Source organism: Macaca mulatta, chromosome 19 (genome assembly GCF_049350105.2).
Source record: "Macaca mulatta isolate MMU2019108-1 chromosome 19, T2T-MMU8v2.0, whole genome shotgun sequence".
Lineage (NCBI taxonomy): Eukaryota > Metazoa > Chordata > Mammalia > Primates > Cercopithecidae > Macaca > Macaca mulatta.
The window spans coordinates 6692315-6716691 of NC_133424.1; the positions used below are offsets into that span (position 1 = coordinate 6692315).

General features: G+C 52.3%; 1 protein-coding gene and 2 long non-coding RNA genes across 6 annotated transcripts; 1 reads left to right on the forward strand and 2 right to left on the reverse strand.

Moving 5' to 3' along the window:
* Positions 1-4419, reverse strand: LOC144337006 (uncharacterized). Of its 2 annotated transcripts, none has more exons than XR_013409597.1 (3): positions 4283-4419; positions 1682-1777; positions 1-139 (listed from the first exon to the last, which is right to left on the reverse strand). It is a non-coding gene; the product is annotated as an uncharacterized LOC144337006 (long non-coding RNA). The 2 variants fall into 2 exon arrangements; XR_013409596.1 differs by having other exon boundaries at positions 52-190.
* On the forward strand, positions 4060-24377 carry LOC144337019 (uncharacterized). The gene is made up of 2 exons (XR_013409612.1): positions 4060-4707; positions 22692-24377. It is a non-coding gene; the product is annotated as an uncharacterized LOC144337019 (long non-coding RNA).
* LOC697582 (3-galactosyl-N-acetylglucosaminide 4-alpha-L-fucosyltransferase FUT3) lies at positions 9116-15010 on the reverse strand. Of its 3 annotated transcripts, none has more exons than XM_028839068.2 (3): positions 14871-15001; positions 12953-13143; positions 9116-11123 (listed from the first exon to the last, which is right to left on the reverse strand). In XM_028839068.2, exon 3 carries the CDS (start codon positions 11109-11111, stop codon positions 9993-9995), a length of 1119 nt encoding a protein of 372 aa, XP_028694901.2. In that variant the 5' UTR covers positions 11112-11123; positions 12953-13143; positions 14871-15001; the 3' UTR covers positions 9116-9992. The 3 variants fall into 3 exon arrangements, with proteins under 3 accessions (XP_028694901.2, XP_077835678.1, XP_077835677.1); XM_077979552.1 differs by having other exon boundaries at positions 13092-13143; positions 14871-14970; XM_077979551.1 differs by lacking the exon at positions 12953-13143 and having other exon boundaries at positions 14871-15010.

Sequence of the window (24377 nt, forward strand, 5' to 3'; positions counted from 1 at the left end):
GAGATGACAAAGTACATGGATCAGTTAGGGTGGGGCAGGAATAAATCACAATGGTGGAATGTCATCAGTTAAGGTTATTTTCACTTCTTTTGTGGATCTTCAGTGGCTTCAGGCCATCTGGATGGATACATGCAGGTCCCTGGGGATATGATGGGTTAGCTTGGACTCAGAGGCCTGACATTCCTGTCTTCTGATATTAATAAGAAAAATGAAACAAAACAGTGGTAAAATGTTGGGGTGGTGAAAATTTTTGGGGGTGTGATGGAGAGATAATGGGCGATGTTTCTCAGGGCTGCTTCAAGCGGGACTAGGGATGACGTGGGAACCTACAGTGGGAGAGAGTCAACTGAAGAAAGATTTTGGGGTAACGGGTGATATTGTGGGGTTGTTAGAAGGAGCATTTGTCGTATAGAATGATTGGAGCATTTGTCGTATAGAATGATTGGTGATGGCCTGGATGTGATTTTGTATGAATTGAGAAACTGAACAAAAGATACAAGGTCCAAATAAAAGAAGGAGAAAAATAGGTATTAAAGGACTAAGAATTGGGAGTACCCAGGACATCCAATTAGAGAGTGCCCAAGGGGGTTCAACGTTATTGTTTGCTTGGTTGGCGAGTTTTTGGGCTTCATCCTTGAGTGTTTTTATGTTGTCATATACCAGGCCAAATTGTTTTAGGTAAAAACAACACTCTTCATTTAAAAATATACAGAGTCCTCTTTTTTTCAGCAGTAAGTCGAGGCCTCAGCGATTTTGGAGGAAAGAGAAATGCAAAGCCAGCAATTGTTTGTTAAAGAAGGATTAGAAATGGCTAGGAGAGAGTGAGTTTGATAGGGTGGTGGAGATAGCTGGGGAGAAGTAGAGGGTGGCATAAGAACAGGAATGAGAATAAGAGTATGTATAAAAGTAACGAATAGGACTTCATCAGGGTGAAAGTATTGGCGTGTACTTTGTCACTGAAGATCTTCTATCCACTTAAAGAGAGACTTAAGGGTGGAAGTTTGAGGCAAAATCAGGTGCCACTGAATACCAAGAGCCTGAGAAACTGCTTCAGTGATTTGACTAATAAAGGCCGGTCCATTATCAGACTGTATAGAGGTGGGAAGGCCAAACCGAGGAATTACGTCTGACAGAAGGGAAGAAATGACTGCGGTGGCCTTCTCAGACCCTGTGGGAAAGGCCTCTACCCATCCAGTGAAAGTGTCTACCCAGACCAAGAGGTATTTTAGTTTCCTGACATGAGGCTTGTGAGTAAAGTCAATTTGCCAGTCCTGGGCGGGGGCAAATCCCCGAGCTTGATGTGTAGGGAAGGGAGGGAGCCTGAACAATCCCTGAGGGGTAGTACAATAGCAGATGGAACACTGAGAAGTGATTTCCTTGAGGATAGATTTCCCTGATGCAAAGGAAATGAGAGGTTCTAAGAGGTGTGCTAGTGGCTTGTAACCTACATGGAAGAGGTTATGAAATGATGACAGAATAGAATGGGCCTGTGAGGCTGGAAGGAGATATTTTCCTTGGTCCAAGACCCATTTGCCTTGTGTGGGAAGAGATTGATAGGTGGAAGTTTCAGTGGGGGAGTAGGTGGGAGTGACCAGATGAGAAGGAGAAAAACTGGCTGTGAGGGACAGAAGTTGGAACATGAGGGATAGGAGTTGGAACGCTACACTGCTTTTTTACCTACCTTATCAGCATAAGCATTGTCCTGAGCGATGGGATCTGATGCCTTTTCATGGCCTTTGCAGTGAGTGACTCCAGCTTTCTTTGGAAGTAAAGCGGCCTTGAGAAGAGTTTTTATTAAAGAGGCATTAATGATGGAGGACCCTTGTGTAGTGAGGAAACCTCTTTCAGCCCATATAACAGCATGGTGGTGTAGGATATGAAAGGCATATTTAGAGTCGGTATAAATACTGAGGCGTAGTCCCTTTGCAAGAGTGAGGGCTCGAGTTAAGGCAATGAGTTCAGCTTGCTGAGAGGTAGTGGAGGGGGCAGAGCAGTAGCCTCAATGATAGATGTGGAAGATACTATAGCATAGCCTGCCTTTGCTGGTGAGTGGCGATTAGGCCTGGTGGAACTGCCATCGATAAACCAAGTGTGATCAGGGTGAGGAACAGGAAAAAAGGAAATATGGGGAAATGGGGTGAATATCAGGTGGATCTGAGAGATACAGTCATGGGGGTCAGGTGTGGTGTCTGGAATAATGTGGGAGGCCGGATTGAAGTCCGGGCCAGGAACAATGGTAATTGTGGGAGACTCAACAAAGAGTGAGTACAGCTGAAGGAGCCGGGGAGCAGAAAGTATATATATGTGTCAGGTGTGAGGAAGAAAATAGATTTTGGAAGTTATGAGAACTGTAGAGAGTGAGTTGAGCATAGTTTGTGATTTTGAGGGCCTCTAAAAGTATGAGAGTGGCAGCAGCAGACACGAGGGCTAGGCTAAAACAGTAAGGTCAAGTTGTTTGGACAGAAGGTTACAGGGCATGGTCCTGGCTTTTGTGTAAGATCTCCGACCGCACAGCCCTGCACTTTGGCTTGGAATGAGTGAGAGAGCCAGCGTGGGGGCAGCTTCTAGGGCTGTTTTTAAGGAACAGAAAGAGGAGTGGCGAAAGGATGTAGGATCTATAGAGTCAGCTAGGTTTGGTTTTGTGAGTTTACATAATGGTTTAGTCAGGACGGTAAAACTAGGTATCCAAAGGCGGAGTACCTAACCACGCCTAGGAAGGAAAGTTGTTGTTGTTTTGTAGAAGGGGTTGGGGTTTGGGAGATTAGCCCTACACCATCAGCAGGGAAAGCACCTGTGTTTTTGAGAGGTGACAATGTGCTAGCAGCCCTCACTCCCCGTGCTTCCCCAGCCTGGGCGTCCACTCTGGCAGCGCTTGAGGAGCTCGTCAGCCCGCCACTGCACTGTGGGAGCCCCTCTCTATGCTGTCTGAGGCCAGAGCCGGCTCCCTCTGCTTGCGGGGGAAGTGTGGAGGGAGACGCGCAGATCGGAACCAAGGCTGCCCGCTGGGCTCACAGGCCAGTGGGAGTTACGTCGGGCCGGGCGCGGGCTCCGCGGGTCCGCACTCAGAGCAGCCAGTGGACCTAGGGCAGTGAGGGGCTTAGCACCTGGGCCAGCAGCTGCAGAGGTTGCGCCAGGTTCCCCAGCACTGCCGGCCCACATGCACTAAGCTGGAATTCTCAAGGGGCCTCTGCCTCCTCCCCCTGGGGCAGGGCTTGGGACCTGCAGCCCGCCATGTCCCAGCCCCATCCTCCGCAGTGGACTCCCGCGCCGGCCTGAGCCTCCCCCACGGGCGCCGCCCCCTGCTCGGTGGCCCCCGGTCCCATGGACCGCCCAAGGGCTAAGGAGTGCAAGCAGGGCTCGGGACTGGTGGGCAGCTCTGTCTGCAGACCGGGTGCGGGTTCCACTAGGTGAAGTCAGCTGGGCTCCTGGGTCTAGTGGGGACTTGGAGAACATTTATGTCTAGCTAAGGGATTGTAAATACACCAATCAGCACTCTGTGTCTAGCTCAGGGTTTGTAAATACACCAATCAGTACAGTAGTCTGTATCTAGCTAACCTGGTGGGGACTTGGAGAACTTTTATGTCTAGCTAAGGGATCATAAATGCACCAATCAGCACTCTGTGTCTAGCGCAGGGTTTGTGAATACACCAATCAGTACTCTGTAACCTAGTGGGGACTTGGAGAACTTTTCTGTCTAGCACTGTCTAGCTAAAGGATTGTAAATGCACCAATCGGCACTCTCTGTCTAGCTCAGGGTTTGTAAATACACCAATCAGTACCCTGTGTCTAGCTAAAGGTTTGTAAATACACCAATAGGTACTCTGTGTCTAGCTAACTTAGTGGGGACTCGGAGAACTTTTCTGTTTAGCACTGTGTCTAGCTCAGGGATTGTAAACCCACCAATCTGCACCCTGTCAAAACGGACCAATCAGTTATCTGTAAAGTGGACCAATAAGCTCTCTGTAAAATGGACCAATCAGCTATCTGTAAAATGGACCAATCAGCAGGATGTGGGTGGGGCAAGATAAGGGAATAAAAGCGGGCTGCCGGAGCCAGTCAGCGGCAATCCGCTGGATCTGCTCTTGTAGTGTGGAAGGTTTGTTCTCTTGTTCTTTACAGTGAATCTTGCTGGTGCTCACTCTGGGTCCACACTGCCTTTAAAAGCTGCAGCACTGACCACGAAGGTCTGCAGCTTCATTCCTGAAACCAGCACAGACCATGAACCCACTGGGAATGAACGAACAACTCTAGATGCACTGAGTTTAAAAGCTGTGACACTCACTGAGAAGATTTGCAGCTTCAATCCTGAAGGCAGCGAGACCACGAACCCACCAGAAGGAATAAGCTCCAGATACATCTGAACATCTGAAGGAACAAACTCCGGACACCATGTTTAAGAACTGTAACACTCACCACGAGGGTCTGTGGCTTCATTCTTCAAGGTGACAAGACTAATGAACCCACCAGTTCCGAACACATTTGCATGAAGAATTATGAAATCCAGAACAGAATACTGGGTTGTGGAGAAGTTACAGAGGGAAGTATTGAGGATAGGAGAATATATGGATTTGGCACCACGGGGTGGACAATTTGGTTGATAAGGCACAGATGCTGAACTAACCTGCAAGACCTGTCTGGTTTTAGAACAGGTAAAACAGGAGAATTGTAAGGAGAGTTTATAGACTTTAAAAGGCCATGCTATAACAGGTGAGTGATAACAAGCTTTAATCCTTTTAAAGTGTGCTGTGGGGTGGGATATTGGTGTTGAGTGGGGTGTGATTAGGTTTTAATGGGATGGTAAGGGGTGCATGATCGGCGGCCAAGGAGGGAGTGGGGCATCCTGTACTTGCAGGTTAAGGTGGGGAGATACAAGGAGGAGGTGAAGGAGGCTTTGAACTGGGGCAAAAGCTGGCAATGAGGTGTGGCTGTAGCCCAGATATACTCACAGAAGCAGATAATTTAGTTAAAATGGCTCCACCTAATAAGGGAGGTGGGCAGGTGGGGATAACTAAAAAGGAGTGTAGAAAAGAATGTTGTCCAAGTTGGCATCAGAGTTGGGGAGTTTTAAGAGGTTTAGCAGCGTGGCTGTCAATACAATAGTTAAGGAATGGAGGCAAGGGAAACAGGCCCTTGAAAAGATGGTAATATGGAGCGGGTAGCTTCCATATTGATTTAGAAGGGGACAGACTTACTCCACTTTAAGCGTTACCCGGTGTCCATGATTGTCCAGGGGGCTTCCGAGGCAATCAGGAAGCGTGTTTTCAGCTGCTAAGTCAAGAAGATCTGGGAAGGAGTTGGCCAAGGAACATTGGGTTTGGGCTCCAGGGGCTTTAGGAGTGGCAGTGATGTGAGTCGGACGGTCCGACCTCCAGTGGGGGCCCGCACAGAGAGGGCACGGCTCAGGAGGAATTCGGGGCTGCGGGCATTCCTTAGCCCAGCGGCCAGCCTTTTGGCAGTTGAAGCAAAGCCCACAAGGATGTTTTGAAGGAGCCCCTGGGAGCTGTGGCTTGGATGTTTTGAAGGTTTTGTGTGCTGGAGACGTGGTGGTGGGTTGTCTTACAGTGAAGGCAAGTAGCTGTAACTCAAAAATGCCGTTGTGGTCTGGCTACCTCCTTTCTATTGTTGTACACTTTGAAGGCGAGGTTGATTAATTCCTGTTGTTGGGTTTGAGGGCTAGATTCTAACTTTTGAAGCTTTTTTTTTTTCTTTTTTTCCTTTTTTCTTTTTTTTTTTTTTTTTTTGAGACAGAGTCTCGCTGTGTCGCCCAGGCTGGAGTGCAGTGGCCGGATCTCAGCTCACTGCAAGCTCCGCCTCCCGGGTTTACGCCATTCTCCTGCCTCAGCCTCCCGAGTAGCTGGGACTACAGGCGCCCGCCACCTCGCCCGGCTATATTTTTGTATCTTTTAGTAGAGATGGGGTTTCACCAGATGGTCTCGATCTCCTGACCTCGTGATCCGCCAGTCTCGGCCTCCTAAAGTGCTGGGATTACAGGCTTGAGCTACTGTGCCAGGCCCTGAAGCTTTTTTCTAATGTCAGGAGCTGACTGGGTGAGAAAATGCATATTAAGAATAAGGCGGCGTTCTGGCCCCTCTGGGTCTAGGGCGGTAAAGGGTTGCTGCTAAACAGGCCGTGAACTGGGCTGGGTTTTTGTCTTTACCTTGCGTAGTTTGTCTGTCATAATTAACAGCTTTGTCAGCTGCCTTTTAAAGCTCTTTAGGCAGAAACCACGAAATCTCACCTAGCTGTGCCTGGAGAATCTGCCTGATGGTTCCATTGGGGATCTTCCCGGGGAACTGCTCTAATGCCTTCCCAGAGGTCTGGCTCATGAAGCCGGCAGTTATCGGCGTGAGACTGGGCTAGAGAAAAAAACTCTCCCCTGTTCATCTGGGGAGAGGGTAGAAGTTAGGGTGACATTTAAGTCACTCCAGGTTAAATTGTAGGACAGTGTCAGATGTCGAAATTCCTGTATCTGTTTAGTGGGGTCTGATGAGAAAGAGCCTGAACGCTGGCTGACTTGGGAAAGGTCTGATAGAGGAAAAGGCACGTGTACCCTGACTGTGCCGTCAGCTCCAGCCACCTCTGTAAGAGGAAATTGTTGGGCAGGTGGAACGAAACCGTAAGCCGGACTGGGTGAGAGGAGGGGAGGTGATAGAGGGATTAGAGGGTTGGGGAGCCAGAGGCTGAGGAAGAATTGGGACCTAGCTTGGCCTGGCGAGGAGCAGCCTGGGGAGGAGGGGGGAGGTCAGATGGGTCTGTAGAAAAGGAGGATTCAAAGGACTCAGAGCTTGGGGTGGAGACTGAAGGAACAGACACGAGAGAAAGAAAGATTTGGGATGAGTCGCATTGGGGGCAGAGACTAGGGAGGGACCAATGTGTAAAAGAATGTCTGGACGTCAGGCACCTCAGACCATGTGCCTTTTTTTTTTTTTTTTTTTTTTTTTTTTTTGAGACAGTCTCACTCTGTCACCCAGGCTGGAGTGCAGTGGCGCGATCTTGGCTCACTGCAAGCTCCGCCTCCTGGGTTGACGCCATTCTCCTGCCTCAGCCTGCTGAGTAGCTCGGCCTACAGGCGCCCGCCACCTCGCCGGGCTAGTTTTTTGTATTTTTTTTTTTTTTTTGAGACGGAGTCTTGCTCTGTCGCCCAGGCTGGAGTGCAGTGGCGCAATCTCGGCTCACTGCAAGCTCCGCCTCCCGGGTTCACACCATTCGCCTGCCTCGGCCTCCCGAGTAGCTGGGACTACAGGCGCCCGCCACCTTGCCCGGCTAGTTTTTTTTTTTTTTTTTTTTTTTTGAGACGGAGTCTCGCTCTGTTGCCCAGGCTGGAGTGCAGTGGCGCAATCTCGGCTCACTGCAAGCTCCGCCTCCCGGGTTCACGCCATTCTCCTGCCTCAGCCTCCCGAGTAGCTGGGACTACAGGTGCCCGCCCCTGCGCCCAGCTAATTTTTTCTATTTTTAGTAGAGATGGGGTTTCACCATGGTCTGGATCTCCTGACCTTGTGATCCGCCCACCTCGGCCTCCCAAAGTGCTGGGATTACAGGCGTGAGCCACCGTGCCCGGCCAGTTTTTTGTATTTTTTAGTAGAGACGGGGTTTCACCGGGTTAGCCAGGATGGTCTCGATCTCCTGACCTCGTGATCCGCCTGTCTCGGCCTCCCAAAGTGCTGGGATTACAGGCTTGAGCCACCGCGCCTGGCCCATTTGCCCATTTTTCTACAAAAATTATCTAGATCTTGTAGGATAGACAAATCGAAAGTGCCATTCTCTGGCCACTTGGAACTAGTGTCGAGTTTGTATTGGGGCCAAGCGGTATTGCAGAAGAAAATAAGATGCTTAGATTTTAGGTCAGGGTTTTTTTGTTTTTTTGTTTGTTTGTTTGTTTTGAGACACAGTCTGGCTCTGTCGCCCAGGCTGGAGTGCAGTGGCGCAATCTCGGCTCACTGCAAGCTCTGCCTCCTGGGTTCACACCATTCTCCTGCCTCAGCCTCCCGAGTAGCTGGGACTCCAGGCGCCCGCCACTGCGCCCGGCTAATTTTTTGTATTTTCAGTAGAGACAGAGTTTTACCGTGTTAACCCAGGATGGTCTCGATCTCCTGACCTCGTGATCCGCTGCCTTGGCCTCCCAAAGTGCTGGGATAACAGACGTGAACCACCACGCCCGGCGAGAATTTCCTTTTTTTTCTTTTTTTTTGAGATGGAGTCTTGCTCTGTCACCCAGGTTGGAGTGCAGTGGCGCCATCTCGGCTCACTGCAAGCTCCGCCTCCGGGATTCACGCCATTCTCCTGCCTCAGCCTCCCGAGTCGCTGGGAGCACAGGCGCTCACCGCCGTGCCCAGCTAACTTTTTTTGTGTTTTTGTTGTTGTTATTAGTAAAGATGGGGTTTCACCGTGGTCTCGATTTCCTGACCTCGTGATCTGCCCGCCTTGGGGTCTCAAAGTGCTGGGATTACAGGCGTGAGCCACCGCACATGGCCAAAGGGGTTTTCAGTTCTTGAGAACACAGGCTAAGGGAGAAAAAGGAGGAATGGAGGGTGGAAGGTTGCCCATAGTGAAGGAGGCAAGTTTAAAGAGAAGGATAGAGACAGGGAGAAGGGGGGGGTGGGGAGCAGCCAAAGCAGGCGTCCCCGCAATTGACTTGCCACCAAGGTAACGTGGGTGAATGACCAAGGCAGGCGTCCCCATGGAGATCAGACACCAGTGGAACGTGGGTGAATAATCAGAGCGGCGTCCCCGCAACGATTAAACACCAAGGGAAGGCTGCCTTCCTGAGTCCATGACCGGCGCCGGAGTTTTGGGACCACGGATAAAATGTGTCTCCTTTGTCTCTACCAGAAAATGAAAGGAATTGAAATTTAGGGAGTGACTGCAGGGTGGCACCAAGATTGCAAGGAGAAACAGGTTGAGGGATAGAGAGGTTGGAGAAGAAAGTAAAAAGAGGCCGCTTACCCGATTTGAAATTGGTGAGATGTTCCTTGGGCTGGTTTGTCTGAGGAGCCGAGGTCGTAGATGGAGTAGTGAGGGTGAGGACAGCGCCCTGGTCTCCTGAAGGAGTCCCGCTGACCCGGGTTTTCGGCACCAAATGTCTCACGTGTCCGTGTGAAGAGACCACCAAACAGGCTTTGTGTGAGCAACGTGGCAGTTTATTTCACCTGGGTGCAGGCGGGCTGAGTCTGAAAAAGGAGTCAGCAAAGCACGGTGGATTATCATTGGTTCTTACAGGTTTGGGGCTAGGCGGTGGAGTTAAGAGCAATGTTTTGGGGGCAGGTGGTGAAATCTCACAAAGTACATTCTCAAGGGTGGGGGGATTTACAAAGAACCTTCTTAATTAAGGGTGGGGTAGATGACAAAGTACATGGATCAGTTAGGGTGGGGCAGGAACAAATCACAATGGTGGAATGTCATCAGTTAAGGCTATTTTCACTTCTTTTGTGGATCTTCAGTTGCTTCAGGCCATCTGGATGGATACGTGCAGGTCCCTGGGGAGATATGATGGCTTAGCTTGGGCTCAGAGGCCTGAAAGGGACAACTCTAGAGTGAGGAGACACGTAATCATTTTTCCTTGCAGTATTACAACTGGAAACGGTACCGTCATTGTCCCTCTGCAGGCCTCACAGGCAGCTAACAACATCACAAACAAATCAGCCAGAACCATCACTCTGAGTGCGTCCCCAAGGGTGCCAGTTCCCCAGGGCCCAGTGCCCTCCAGGGTGAGGTCCCCAGCAGGTGAAGCTCCTAGCAGGTGAGATTCTGTGTGGCAGGGTATCTGGGAGCAGGTCCCAGCAGGTAAAGTCCCCAACAGCTGAGATCCTCAGTAGGTGCAGCCTCCAGCGGCCAGGGTCCCCAGCAGGCAAGGCTTCTGCAGGGGAGGCTCCTGACAGCCGTGAAGTCCAGCATGTGAGTTCCCAGGGAAGTGAGAGGGCTGGCCATGAAGGACTCCAGCAGGTGAAGACCCAGGCAGATGAGGTTCCCGGGAACCCAGGCCCCACACCGGCCTCTCAGGTGAACCAAGCCGCTATGCTGCGCACCGTCTGGTACCTGGATTCCTCCTGCAGTTTCCAGCAGGCCTTGCAGAAATCCAGTGCCCAGCTGAAGGAGCGAGGCTGCAGCGTCTCCCGCCAGTGAAAGTAGCTCAGGTAGCGGGCGTGGTCCTTGTCCAGCTCTTGCAGGTATCGGGCCAGGTCCTTGGGGCTCTGGAAGTCGTCCACGTGGATGAAGGCATCGGGCGGCAGGAACCTCTCATAGTTTCTTCTGCTGGGCCCCAGCACCACGGGCACGGCCCAGGCCTCCAGGGCGTTCCTCCACAGCTTCTCGGTGATGTAGTCGGGGTTCAAGGAGTTCTCGAAGGCCAGGTAGAACTTGTACCGGGACAGTGTTTCCATCATGGTCCCCTTGGGCAGGGGCTTGTGGGATTTCCCGTACACATCCACCTTGAGATGGGCCTGCAGGCTCTGGTAGTAGCGCACCCTGGCCAAGTCCGGCTTCCAGTTGGACACCGCCCAGGCCACCAATTCGGTCTTGGCCGAGAGGTTGAGTGGTGGGTGGGCAGGCTGGCCGGACCGTGGCTCCAGCCAGCCGTAGGGCGTGAAGATGTCGGAGTCGCTGCGGTAGGACATGGTGAGATTGAAGTATCCGTCCAGGGCTTGCAGGTGCCAGCAGTTAGAAGGTGGCTCTAAGTTGAACCAGATCCAGCGCTGCCCCTGCGGCCTCGGGGAAGGTGGGAGACGTGACTTAGGATTGGACATGATATCCCAGTGGTGCACAATGACCGCATCTGCCTTCGGGTACACCTTGCGGTCGGCAGTGATTTGGCAGTCGGCCGTGCCAGGCACCATCTCTGAACAGCGGGACAGAGCCACGGGGATGTGGAAAGGCCACGTCCACAGCAGGATCAGGAGGGTGGGGCGGGTGGGAGTGGTGTCCTGTCGGGAGGACCCATTGGGAGCCCCAGTGACAGGTGCCACTGCCATGAGCCCTGGCCTAGGGAACCCAGTGGCATCGTCTCGGGACACACGCAGGTAGGAGAAGAAACACACAGCCACCAGCAACTGAAACAGCAGCGCGGCCAGACAGTGGCGCCACGGCCATTGTGGCTTGGCCGTGCCCAGGGGATCCATGGGTCAGAGTAGCTGGGAAGAGAGGAGAGAGGAGTGTGAGGGTCATTGATGACAGTCACCTGCTTACCAAAGCTCCCGGCCATGAGTCCTGAGAGGAGCTGCTATTATTCCTGTTTGACAGATGAGAAATCTGAGACCAAGTGACTCACAGCAAAAATCAGCACAGCTGGTGTTTAAACAAAGGGAGCTTGGCCCAGAGTCCACTTCCTTCTACCTATTAGACAAGACCTTTCCTGGAATCCTAAGTCTTCCTCAGTCTACTAAAATACAAATGCTCTGGAGGCAGGGGAGAAGGAAGGCATAGCTGGTCATCATTGCTTCCCGTGTCCCTGAGGCAAGGCTTGAATCCATGACTCAGCTAGAGAAAGGTACAATGGGATTGGGTTTTGCAGGTAATATATGAGCTGACTGGCCAACTACAGTGGCTCACACCTGTAGTCCCAGCACTTTGGGAGGCCGAGGTGGGCGGATCACCTGAGGTCAGGAATTTGAGACCAGCCTGGCCAACCTGGTGAAACCCCAATTCTACTAAAAATACAAAAATTAGCCAGGTGTGGTGGCACACACCTGTAATCCCAGCTACTCAGGAGGCTGAGGCAAGAGAATCACTTAACCCTGGGAGGCAGAGGTTGCAGTGAGCCAAGATAACACCACTGCATTCCAGCCTGGGCGACAGAGGGAGATTGTGTCTCAAAAATAAATTTTTAAAAGCTGGGTTTCGTGGCTCACACCTGTAATCCCAGCACTTTGGGAGGCTGAGGTGGGTGGATCACTTGAGGTCAGGAGTCCAAGACCAGACTGGCCAACATGGTGAAACCCTGTTCCTACTGAAAATACTAAAATTAGCTGAGTGTAGTGCTTCACGCCTGTAATCCCAACTACTCGGGAGGTTGAGGCATGAGAATTACTTGAACCTGGGAGGTGGAGGTTGCAGTAAGCTGAGATCGTGCCACTGTACTTCAGCCTGGGTGACAGAGCAAGATTCCATCTCAAAAATTAATAATAAAAAGACCAGCCTGGGCAACATGGCAAAATCCCAACTCTACTAAAAATACAAAAATTTGCCTGGCAAGGTGGCACATGTCTGTAGTCCCAGCTACTTGGGAGGATTGCTTGAGTCTGGAAGTTTGAGGTTGCAGCGATTTGTGATCACGCCACAGATGTGTAACTCCAGCCTGGGTGATAAAGAGTAAGACCTTGTCTTAAAAAAATAAGGCCAGGCTGGCCGGGCGCGGTGGCTCAAGCCTGTAATCCCAGCACTTTGGGAGGCCGAGACAGGCGGATCATGAGGTCAGGAGATCGAGACCATCCTGGCTAACACGGCCAAACCCCGTCTCTACTAAAAACACAAAAAAGCCGGGCGTGGTGGCGGCGCCTGTAGTCCCAGCTACTCGGGAGGCTGAGGCAGGAGAATGGCGGGAACCCGGGAGGCGGAGCTTGCAGTGAGCTGAGATCCGGCTACTGCACTCCAGCCTGGGCGACAGAGCGAGACTCCGCCTCAAAAAAAAAATAAGGCCAGGCTTGGTGGCTTACGCCTGTAATCCCAGCATTTTGGGAGGCTGAGGCGGGTGGATGACGAGGTCAAGAGATTGAGACCATCCTGGCCCACATGACGAAACCCCGTCACTACTAAAAATGCAAAAAATTTGCTGGGTGTGGTGGCGGGCACCTGTAGTCCCAGCTACTCGGCAGGCTGAGGCAGGAGAATGGCGTGAACCCAGGAGGTGGAGCTTGCCATGAGCCAAGATTTCGCCACTACACTGCAGCCTGGGGGACACAGCGAGACTCCGTCTCAAAATAAATAAAATAAAAATAATACATGATAAACTTGACTTATACACCTGAAATGGGTTCGCTGTATGGTTTGCAAATGATATCCCGATGAAGCTGTTTTCAAATAACATAGCGGTTGCCTGCTTTCTCTGTTGGACCGAATTGGTCTAAACCTTGCACTGTGAGGTGGAATTCCCTGCAGGTCACCTGGGTGATGAAAGGGGATCCGTACGCCAAGTGCCAAGTTCACGCCAACGTTCTGAAAAGAGACTCAAAACACAGGCCTTCAGGGGACAGTCTGAGCCCAGAGTGGGAGGGAGGTTAAACTTTGACTAGTTACTGGTTTGCCCTATTGGACTCTAGAGTCTCAGACACAAGGTACATTTTTTTTTAAAGTAATTGATATTAAGATGGAATTATGGCCAGGTGCAGTGGCTCAAGCCTGTAATCCCAGCACTTTGGGAGGCCGAGATGGGTGGATCACGAGGTCAGGAGATCGAGACCATCCTGGCTAACACTAAAAATCTCTACTAAAAAACTAGCCGGGTACGGTGGCGGGCGCCTGTAGTCCCAGCTACTCGGGAGGCTGAGGCAGGAGAATGGCGTAAACCTGGGAGGCGGAGCTTGCAGTGAGCTGAGATCCGGCCACTGCACTCCAGCCTGGGTGACAGAGTGAGACTCCGTCTCAGAAAAAAAAAAGATGGAATTATGTTGGTCCTGGATTTATGGCAGCCTCTCCTAGAAGACAAGTCTTTGTCAGTGAGCTTCAGGAGGGTAGATTGGGGGAAACGGGTGATTGGTGGGGGGCAATTAGGACTCAGATCCCACCCAAGTTGAACCCAAGATACTTTTTCCTAGAAAAATTAAATGCTATTCTGCTGGGACATCACAAGGATCAGGAAGCAAAAACCACAAACGGCTGGGCGTGGTGGTTTGTGCCTGTAATCCCAGCACTTCAGGAAGTCTAGGCGGACGGATCACTTGAGCCTAGGAGTTCAAGATCAGCCTGACTGGTTGGGCAAAGTGGCTCACGACTGTAATACCAGTACTTGGGGAGGCTGAGGCAGGCAGATCACCTGAGGTCAGGAGTTTGAGACCACCCTGGGCAACATTGTGAAATCCTGTCTCTACTAAAAATATAAAAATTAGCCAGGTGTGGCAGCAGGCGCCTTAATCCCACCTACTCAGGAGACTGAGGCATGACAATCACTTGAATGAGGGAGGCAGAGGTTGCAGTGAGCCAAGATCATGCCACCGTACCCCAGCCTGGGTGACAGAGCAAGACTCTGTCTTAAAAGCAAAAAACTACAACAAAAAACGCAAAACAAGTCTAGCCTGAGGCAACATAGTGAGATCCCATCTCTACAAAAAAAAAAAAAAAAAAAAAAAATTAGGGTGAGGTGGCACACGCCTGTAGTCCCAGCTACTCCAGAGCCTGAGGCAGGAGGATCGCTCGAGCCCAGGAGTTTGAGGCTGCAGTGAGCCATGATTGTCTCACTGCACTCCAGCCTGGACAACAGAGCAAGATTCTGTCTCAAAAATAAAAAACAAAACAATTGCATCTTAAGTCCACCCCAGGCAGGCAGGGTCAGGGAGAATCCAAGGCCAGAAAAGGTAAGTGGGGATAGGCTGTTGACGGGGTTGGGGTGCAGAGGGGACTCCGTTCCAGAGCTCTGCCAAGGAGACGGATAAACGTCTCTCTTTCCTCCCAGTTTGGCAAATCACCCAGAACCTTCCATGCCCTCTCCCACGGGGGTGCATGCCACACCCACAAAGACCCCTGCCTCCAACTAGGGGGTGCTGGCCATATTCCAGGTCGTGGACATTCGGTGACTCTCCATTGGGATTTTGTGCCAGCCCAGCCACATCTTGAATCAGGGCAGACAGGCTGGGGGATGAGGGGAGGAGCAGCGGAGCCAGGAGGCCTTTCCTGGGAGGTCTCCCAGGCATTCTGGGTAGGGGAAAAGGTAGAACGGGATAACTTACCTGGAAAGGCAGCAAGCAGTAGATGAGCGCAGCTCACCAGGAGGCCATGGCAGGTCTCCTAGGGCGGGCAGGAAGTGGGAACAGAGAGGAGGAACAAGCAAGTGTGTACTGCAGCACACACCTGTCACCAGGTTACGTAGGGTGATGTTATCCCCTGCAGCCGGGATATTGTCTGGAAGCCAATTTCCGGGGTGTCTTAATCTTGCCCGTAAGACTGGATGTGGTGCGGGAATTTGGAGGCCCAGGACATGACCGGGGCTTCACCTGTAGCCTGAAGTCTACCTGGCTTTGGGTACATAGCTGATCCATCCATAAAGTGAAAATGCTGATCTAAAGCATTGATTCTCAAAGTGGGTTCCATGGGGGGCCCCATGGGTTTCTTGGGAGATGGTAAAGGGAGGGAAGTGAGCAGGATTTTTTTTTTTTTTTTTTTTTTTTTTTTGAGACGGAGTCTCGCTCTGTCACCCAGGCTGGAGTGCAGTGGTGCGATCTCGGCTCACTGCAAGCTCCGCCTCCTGGGTTCACACCATCCTCCTGCCTCAGCCTCCCTAGTAGCTGGGACTACAGGGCTAATTTTTTGTATTTTTAGTAGAGATGGGGTTTCACCATGTTAGCCAAGATGGTCTCGATTTCCTGACCTCATGATCCGCCTACCTCAGCCTCCCAAAGTGCTGGGATTACAGGCATGAGCCACTGCGCCCGGCCTTGAGCAGAATTTTAACCATTCCGCCCATTCAGTCAGTCAATCAACAAACATTGCTCGTGCACCTATTATATACCAGACCCAGAGAGACTGTAGGGAGCAAGTGGGTGAGTCAGACAATACATGGCTTTTGCAAGGGAACCATTGGTCAGGCCTCTGAGTCCAAGCTAAGCCATCAAATCCCCTGGACTTGCATGTGTACATCCAGATGGCCTGAAGCAACTGAATATCCAGAAAAGAAGTGAGAATAGCCAGTTCCTGCTTTAACTGGTGACATTCCACCATAGTGATTTGTTCCTGCCCCGCCCTTACTGATCAATCGACTTTGTGACAATACACCACCCCCCTTGCAATAATGTACCTTGTGATATTCCCCACGTTGTGATATTCACAAAGGGTGAACGTACTTTGTACAATACACTCTCCCCACCCTTGAGAAGGTACTTTGTAATATCCTCCCCCCTGCCAATAAGAAGATATTTTGGCCGGGCCCGGTGGCTCAAGCCTGTAATCCCAGCACTTTAGGAGGCCGAGGCGGGCGGATCACAAGGTCAGGAGATCGAGACCACAGTGAAACCCCGTCTCTACTAAAAAAAAAAAAAATACAAAAAATTAGCCGGGCGCGGTGGCGGGCGCCTGTAGTCCCAGCTACTCAGGAGGCTGAGGCAGGAGAATGGCGGGAACCCAGGAGGCGGAGCTTGCAGTGAGCCGAGATCGCGCCACTGCACTCCAGCCTGGGCAACAGCGTGAGACTCCGTCTCAAAAAAAAAAAAAAAAAAAAAAAAATTTTGTAAAAAAAAGAAAAAAGGTACTTCGTAATATTTTTCCCCCAACTTAAGAAGGTACTTTGTGGCCAGGCGTGGTGGCTCACGCCTGTAAGCCCAACACTTTGGGAAGCCAAGGCGGGGGGGATCATGAGATCAGGAGATCAAAACCATCCTGGCTAACACGGTGAAACCCCATCTCTACTAAAAATACAAAAAAATTAGCTGGGCTTGGTGGCGGGTGCCTATAGTCCCAGCTACTCGGGAGGCTGAGGCAGGAGGATGGTGTGAACCCAGGAGGCAGAGCTTGCAGTGAGCCAAGATTGTGCCACTGCACTCTAGCCTGGGCGACAGCGAGACTCCGTCTCAAAAAAAAAAAAAAAAAAAGGCCCCACCCCTATCTCCCTTTGCTGACTCCTTTTTCAGACTCAGCCCACCTGCACCCAGGTGATTAAAAATATTTATTGCTCACGCGAAACTTGTTTGGTGGTCTCTTCACACAGATGCACGTGACACTTTGGGAGGCTGAGGTGGGTGGATCGCCTGAGGTCAGGAGTTCAAGACCAGCCTGACCAACATGGCGAAACCCCGTCTCTCCTAAAAATACACAAATTAGCCGGGTGTCGTGGTGGGTGCCTGTAATCCCAGCTGCTCAGGAGGCTGAGGCAAGAGAATCACTTGAATCCAAGAGGAGGAGGTTGCAGTGAGCCTAGATCATGCCACTGCACTCCAGCTGGGGTGACAGAGGGAGATGCTGTCTCAAAAAAATAATCTGTGCAAAGGAGTGGTCCAGGCGCATTGGAGGAGCTGAAGGAAACTCTAGGCTGGGTCTTCACAAGTGGAATATGAGACAGTGCTGCTTCTGGGGCTGAGCCACATCCAGCCATGGTCAGCGGTGGCATGTTTAGCACCAGGGTGATAGGAAGCCGTGCAAAGCTTCAAGCAGTGGGGTTACCGTTTTTTTTTTGACACAGAATCTCACTGTCGCCCAGGCTGGAAGTGCAATGGCATGACCACGACTCACTACAGCCTCCACCTCCCAGGCTCAAGCGATCCTCCTGCCTCAGGCTCCTGAGTGGTTAGGGCTACAGCCATGTGCCACTATGCCTTGCTAATTCGGTTTATCCTTCGTAGAGATGAGGTCTCACTATGTTGCCCAGGCTGGTTTCAAACTCCTGAGCTCAAGCAATTTGCCCGCCTCAGCCTCCCAAAGCGCTGGGATTACAGGCGTGAGCCACTGCGCTCAGACATTTTTTTTTTTTCTTTTGCAACAAAGTGTCACTGTCATCCAGCCTAGAGTTCAGTGCATCGATCATAGCTCATTGCAGTCTCCAACTCCTAGGCTCAAATGATCCTCCTGCCTTAGCTTCTCTGGTTGCTAGCAGTACAGGCGTGCACCACCACGTTAATTTTTACTTTTTTTTTTTTTTTTGGAGACAGTCTTGCTCTGTCTTCCAGGCTAGAGTACAGTGGTGCAATATTGGCTCCTCTGCCTCCTGGGTTCAAGCGATTCTCCTTCCTCAGCCTCCTGAGTAGCTGGGATTACAGGCGCCCGCCACCATGCCTGGCTAGTTTTTGTATTTTTAGTAAAGACGGGGTTTCATTATCTTGGCTAGACTGGTCTCGAACTCCTGACCTCAGGTGATCCGCCTCGGCCTCCCAAAGTGCCGGGATTACAGGCGTGAGCCAGCTTGCCTGGCCTTTTTAATTGTTTTGTTCAGGTGAGAGGTCTTTCAGTGTTGCCCAGGCTGTTTTGAACTCCTAGCCTCAAGATCCTCCCACCTCGATTTCCCAAAGCCCTAGGATTACAAGTGTGAGCCACCGTGCCAGGCCAGGTTACCGTATTAATGTGTGGTTTGAGACGCTGTATCAGGACATGCTGGGCACAGGCCATCGGGACAGAGCAGAGGAGAGCAGGGAGGAAAAGGAGGCTGTTCCAGGTGTCCTGGCAAGTGATGAGGGTCCTCTGCCCCAGAATGGTGGCCGAGGCTTCCTCTGGCCTCACCAAGGTCCTCTGTGTGCCTCAAAAGCACTGCCTTGGCCGGGCACGATGGCTCACGCCTGTAATCCCAGCACTTTGGGAGGCCAAGGTGGGTGGATCATGAGGTCAGGAGTTTGAGACCAGCCTGGTCAACGTGGCGAAACCCCGTCTCTACTAAAAAAAATACAAAAATTAGCCAGGCGCGGTGGTGGGCACCTGTAACCCCAGCTACTTGGGAGGCTAAGGCAGGAGACTCATGTGAGCCCGGGAGGCAGGGGTTGCAGTGAGCTGAGATAGCGCCAGTGCACTCTAGCCTGAGAGACAGAGCAAGACTCTGTGTCTCAAAAACAAAACAAAACAAAATCAAAAGCACTCCCTTTCCCCACCCTCTCCTGTAAATCACAGGAGAGGTCCAGGGAGCCATATAAGCTTCCTGGAATGGAGAAGACAAGTGATCTGGAAGGCTGTCCTTGAGAGAGGATGGCCTTTAACTCTGTCACTCCCAAACTGGGTGCAGAGACGACCGAGTCTGTGGTCCAAACTCCATGTTCGATGTCTTCCCTGTTCTAGAAATCATTTCCAGGAGGCTGCTTCACACTGCCTGGGGTTCCACCATCTCAGTGCCCAGCCAGGCCCATGCCAGTGAGGAGGATTGAGGGGACAGGGCTGGGCCAGGGACTGGGGTCTCCCAGGCAGACCATTTCCAGAAGGGGTGACTTAAGTCTGCTCTCTGCTCATGTCCTCGCTGGGGGCATTCTCTGTGACTGATTAAGACAACTCGTGGGGTTATCAGTCTTGGTGTCACAGGAAAGGGGTTCCAATCAGACCCTGAGAGTTCTTGGATCTCACGCAAGAAACAATTCAGGGCTAGTCTCTAAAGTGAAAGCAAGTTTATTAGGAAGGTAAAGGAATAAAAGAATGGCTACTCCATAGACAGAGTAGCCCTCAGGACCGCTGGTTGCCTGTTTTTATGGTTATTTCTTTTTTCTTTTCTTTCTTTCTCTTTTTTTTTTTTTTTTTTTTTTTTTTGAGATGGAGTCTTGCTCTGTCGCCCAGGCTGGAGTGCAGTGGCCGGATCTCAGCTCACTGCAAGCTCCGCCTCCCGGGTTTACGCCATTCTCCTGCCTCAGCCTCCCGGGTAGCTGGGATTACAGGCGCCCGCCACCTCGCCCGGCTAGTTTTTTGTATTTTATAGTAGAGACGGGGTTTCACCGTGTTAGCCAGGATGGTCTCGATCTCCTGACCTCGTGATCCACCCGTCTCGGCCTCCCAAAGTGCTGGGATTACAGGCTTGAGCCACCGCGCCCGGCCTTTTTTTTTTTTTTTTTGAGACGGAGTCTCGCTTTATCGCCTAGGCTGGAGTGCAGTGGTGTGATCTCAGTTCACTGCAACCTCCACCTCCTGGGTTGAAGCGATTCTTGTGCCTCAGTCTCCTGAGTAGCTGGGATTACAGGTATGCACCATCACACCCAGATAATTTATGTGTTTTTAGTAGAGATGGGGGGGTTTCATCATGTTGGCCAGGCTGGTCTCGAACTCCTGACCTCAGGCATTCTGCCCATCTCAGCCTCCCAAAGTGCTGGAATTACAGGCTTGAGCCACTACGCCTGGCCTGAACCACGGTGCCCGGCTGGTTATTTCTTAGTGACATGCTAAACAACGGGTGGATTATTCATGTCTCCCCTTTTTAGACCATATAGGGTAACTTCCTGATGTTGCCATGGCATTTGTAAACTGTCCTGGTGCGAGTGGGAGTGTAGCAGTGAGGATGCCCTGAGGTCACTCTTACCACCATCTTGGTTTTGGTGGGTTTTGACCGGCTTCTTTACTGCAACCTGTTTTATCAGCAAGATCTTTATGACCTGTATCTTGTGCTGATCTCCTATGTCATCCTGTGACTTAGAATGACTTAACCACCTGGGAATGCAGCCCAGCAGGTCTCAGCCTCATTTTACCCAGCTCCTATTCAAGATGGAGTTGCTCTGATTCACATGCCTTTGAGAGTGGGGCCCCAGCCAAGCCTGAATGGGCAAGGCTTCCGTCCCACACAGCCGTCCTATGGATGTGAAGACTGAGGTCCTGAGAGAGAGCGTTCACTGCTGTGAGTCACTTGGAGTTTCAAATGTAGCAGGCTGTCTCCAGTTGGACAACTGTACTCTCTGCCCCCTGCCTCCTGCCTAGTTCCCATTCTTCAAGGCTCGGTGCAGACAGCTCCTCCCGGGAGCTTCCAAAGATAGGGGCTCTCTTGCCTTTCCAGCCAGATCAATTCCTTCCACTGGCTACTCCAACTGCCTCTGTCTCCCGCATCCTAGCTCAGGCCACACTGTGTCCCTTCCTTCCCCTGCTGGGCTAACAGCCTCGTGAGGACAGAAAACCTAGAAGAGCAAGAGATGAGGGAAGCTGGAGTGAGAAACTCAAGGGTAGGTCTCTAGTGGAGGGCCACAGGGCTCTGCCCATTCCACAGTTGTGATCACCAGGCAATGGGAGGCTGGGCTGGCTGAGGCAATGGTGCTCCTGGGAGCTAAGTCCACACTCTGGGCTGAGCTCCAATCACACCTGAGGCCAGATGCTGCTTAAACCCCAATAGCAAGAAAGTAGAAGTTGATAAATGCTTTATTGGGTCATTACGGAATCCTGGTCAATCTGGCCACACCTGCCCTCCGCTGCATGCCCTGTCCCTCCACAGGGACTGGAAATGAATGCCATGCTTTTTTTTTTCTTTCTTTCCTGCTTTTTTTTTTTTTTTGAGACGGAGTCTCGCACTGTCTCCCAGGCTGGAGTGCAGTGGCCCAATCTCGGCTCACTGCAATCTCTGCCTCTCGGGTTCAAGTGATCCTCCTGCCTCAGCCTCCCAACGAGCTGGGACTACAGGCACATGCCATCATGTCTGGCTAATTTTTGTATTTTTAGTAGAGATGGAGTTTCTCCATGTTGGCCAGGCTGGTCTTGAACTCCTGACCTCAAGTGATCCACCCACCTCAGCCTTCCAAAGTGCTGGGATTGCAGGTGTGAGCCACTGTGCCCGGCCACATGCTCCTTTTGACACAACACGGCAGAAGACAGATTCCTGGTGAGGTCACCCCACCCCACTCAAATGTGGTCATTACCGCACTGGCACTGTTGCCCACAGAGCTCCTGCCCTGTCCCCAAGATCTGCCCTGGCAGCTCACGGCCCACATCCGATTGGCCCTCACCGTGAATCCCTTCTTGTGTCCTTTGAACTGGTTCCCTCCTCCTGTAACATCTAACCCCAGTCCACCTTGTTCACACAGCCAGGAGTCAGGAGGGCTAGAGGTGGGGTTTGGGATTGCAACCCAGGCCCCTTGGCTATCAGATCCACAGCTGGACCAGTCTCCGACCACTGAGATCTGGAAGAGGAGCTGCAGCCCATTGCCAGAAACAGTGTGTCTTATCCTGAAATTGCTGTGTGACCTGAGAGATTCCCTGGCTCTCTCAGAGCAGGGCTCACCAGGCTAGTGCTGGATGGAATCTCCCTGCCAAAGAGCTGAGCCCAGAGCCCAAAGTGGGGAATCACGAGGACCTCCTCACTGGGGTCTCTGCCCTCATTGGACCCCCCAGTTCCTCCCTCAGCCTGGGCTGGGCTGGTGATAGAGCTGCCAGCCTGCTGGAAAATTCTCTTCCCTTGGGGCCCAGGGCTGGGAGCCAAGGGCAGCTGCCACTCAGGAGGGAGAAGGCCCCACAGGCTGGGCTGGGTGTGCCATGAACCACACGTGAGATCCGGGGCATACCGGGAGGCAATGGAGGTTTGGGGTGGTGCTGCGGTTCCAGAGGGGGCAGGCCAGGGTCCCCTAGCATTGGCCAGGTGGCTGGGCCTCTGTCCTTGTGGGACCCAAGGAGGGTTTCCACGTCCCTCTAAGCCTCACAGGAAATTCCAGAGGGAGAGAAAGACAAGTTGAGAAAGGGAGATGTTAATTCTGACATCAGCTCAGGTAGAGGCGGCGACCACGGGGGCTCCAGGGGTGTCAGGGTACAGAGGAACCTGCTCCCAATCCAACTCCTTATCTCCAGGGAAATGGTCCCACACCATCCTGTTAGGAAGCCCTGGCCTGGCCTCCCGAGGGCCCCATCCCTTCCTGGGACCCCTGGTTTGCAGCCAGGGGGTGGGGAGAGGGGCCCAGGTGTGTGGTGTGGGTGGCAGGTGAGTGATGGGCCCAGCAAGGCTGGCTCAGGCCCGGAGTCACCAGCGGGTTTGGCAGAGACTCTCCAGGCCCCTCACACCTTCCCCACTCTATGCCCCTCCACCCTCCCACCTGGGCCTGGGGGCGCCATCACAAGCACCTCTGCATGTCCACTGTGCAGATGGGGAAACGGGCTGAGAGCACCTGGGAGTCACCAACACCCTCCACCACCAGGTCCCCCATGGCATTCTCCAGAGAGCAGCAATTCCCCCCAATCCCAGAATGTTCCAGCATGTTCCGGAATGTTCCAGAAGTCTTCATTTACAGTCAGAAGACACTTGCAGCCCCTAAGTGGTGGAGCAGGGCTCTATGGGGGACTTGCCTAACTTTGGAGTTCTTGACGTGAGATCTTCAGAAAAACCACTTTCACCTCTGACAGCTGTGTGGCCTTGGGTGAGTTCCTCAACTTCTCTGGGCATCAGCCACCTCCTCTGCAGAGTGGAGCCACTGCTGGCACCCTCTTCAGGAGGCTGAGGTCATGCTGATCCTCCCACCATCCCGCAGGGTCTCTGCCTACCCCCCTGCAGGGAGGAATGTTTGGCCTGGGTTCCTGGCCCTCTGTGGGCCTCAGTTTCCCCTCCTGTAATACTTTTAAGAACCCCACCTCCCCCTGCTCATCCACAAGGCCACACACAGGGTCACAGCCACTTGCAGACACAGCTTAAGAATCCCATATGTGGCCACACACAGCCTACTTCACCACACCCAAGGACACAGGTCCATGCAGATACGGCCTTGCGTGGTCACACAGATAAACAGACACGCACACTCAGAGAGGGGCTCCTGCTGCATCCAACACTCAAAGCCTCCCAGGGCCACACATTCTGTCTCACATTTGCAATCACCACCACCTACAAATACCCACATAGAGCCACAGGCAGGCATCGCAACACATCTGCAGGCACTATTAGAGTCACACCAAGGTCACACCCACCTGCTGACAGTCATACCGAGTGTCCCCCAGCCAAGTGCACACCACTGCTGATGGTCACACACATTCCCCTTGCCCTCCTCCTCAGGGGATCCTGCCCTTCTCTGACCTGCCCTACACACCTGGGGCAACACATCCAGCTCCCTTGGGCCCTGTGCCCCAGGCAGAGAGGGTCCCTTTATCCCAGCCCTGCCCATCTTCACTCCTGGAGAGCACGGGCCACACTCCCCAGCCCTCAGCCTGCATGTCCACTGTGCAAATAGGGAGATTGAGGCTCAGAGAGCACCTGGGATTCACCACCTTCCACCACCAGGTCCCCCTTGGCATTCCAGAGAGCAATGTCCCCCAAGCCCAGAATGTTCTGGAATGTTCCAGACGTCATTTACAGTCAGAACCCATCTGCAGCCCCTAAGTGGTGGAGCAGGGCTCTATGCAGGGCTTGCCTGACTTGGGAGTTCTTGACCTGAGATCTTCGGAAAAAAAGACTTTCACTTCTGGGTGGGTGCCAGAGCCCACCACAGGAAGCCAGCTGGAGGAGAGGACCCCTGAGGGATCTGAACACTCCCCCCACAAGGGGCTTGACCTCCAGGGTCACTGAAGATTCTAGAACAGGATTTTCTGCCCCTGGACATTTGGAACCATCACTGCTGGTTGTAGGGGCCCCGACTTGTGCATCGTAGGGGGTGTGGAGTAACCCTGGCCTCTACCCACTAGGTGACCTCGTCGTCCTCCCTGGGTTGTGACGACTGAAAATGTCTCCGGACATAGCCAAGTGCCCTTGGGGATGGAATCGCCCTGCATGAGAACCTCTGTTCTGGGGTGAGGGGGACACAGGAGCTTTCCTTGAAGCATTCTCGTGTGAAAATGGTAACAGCATTGTCTGTTTGCACCCCTCATGGGTGGTTAGCAACGGCAATAAAACCACAAGC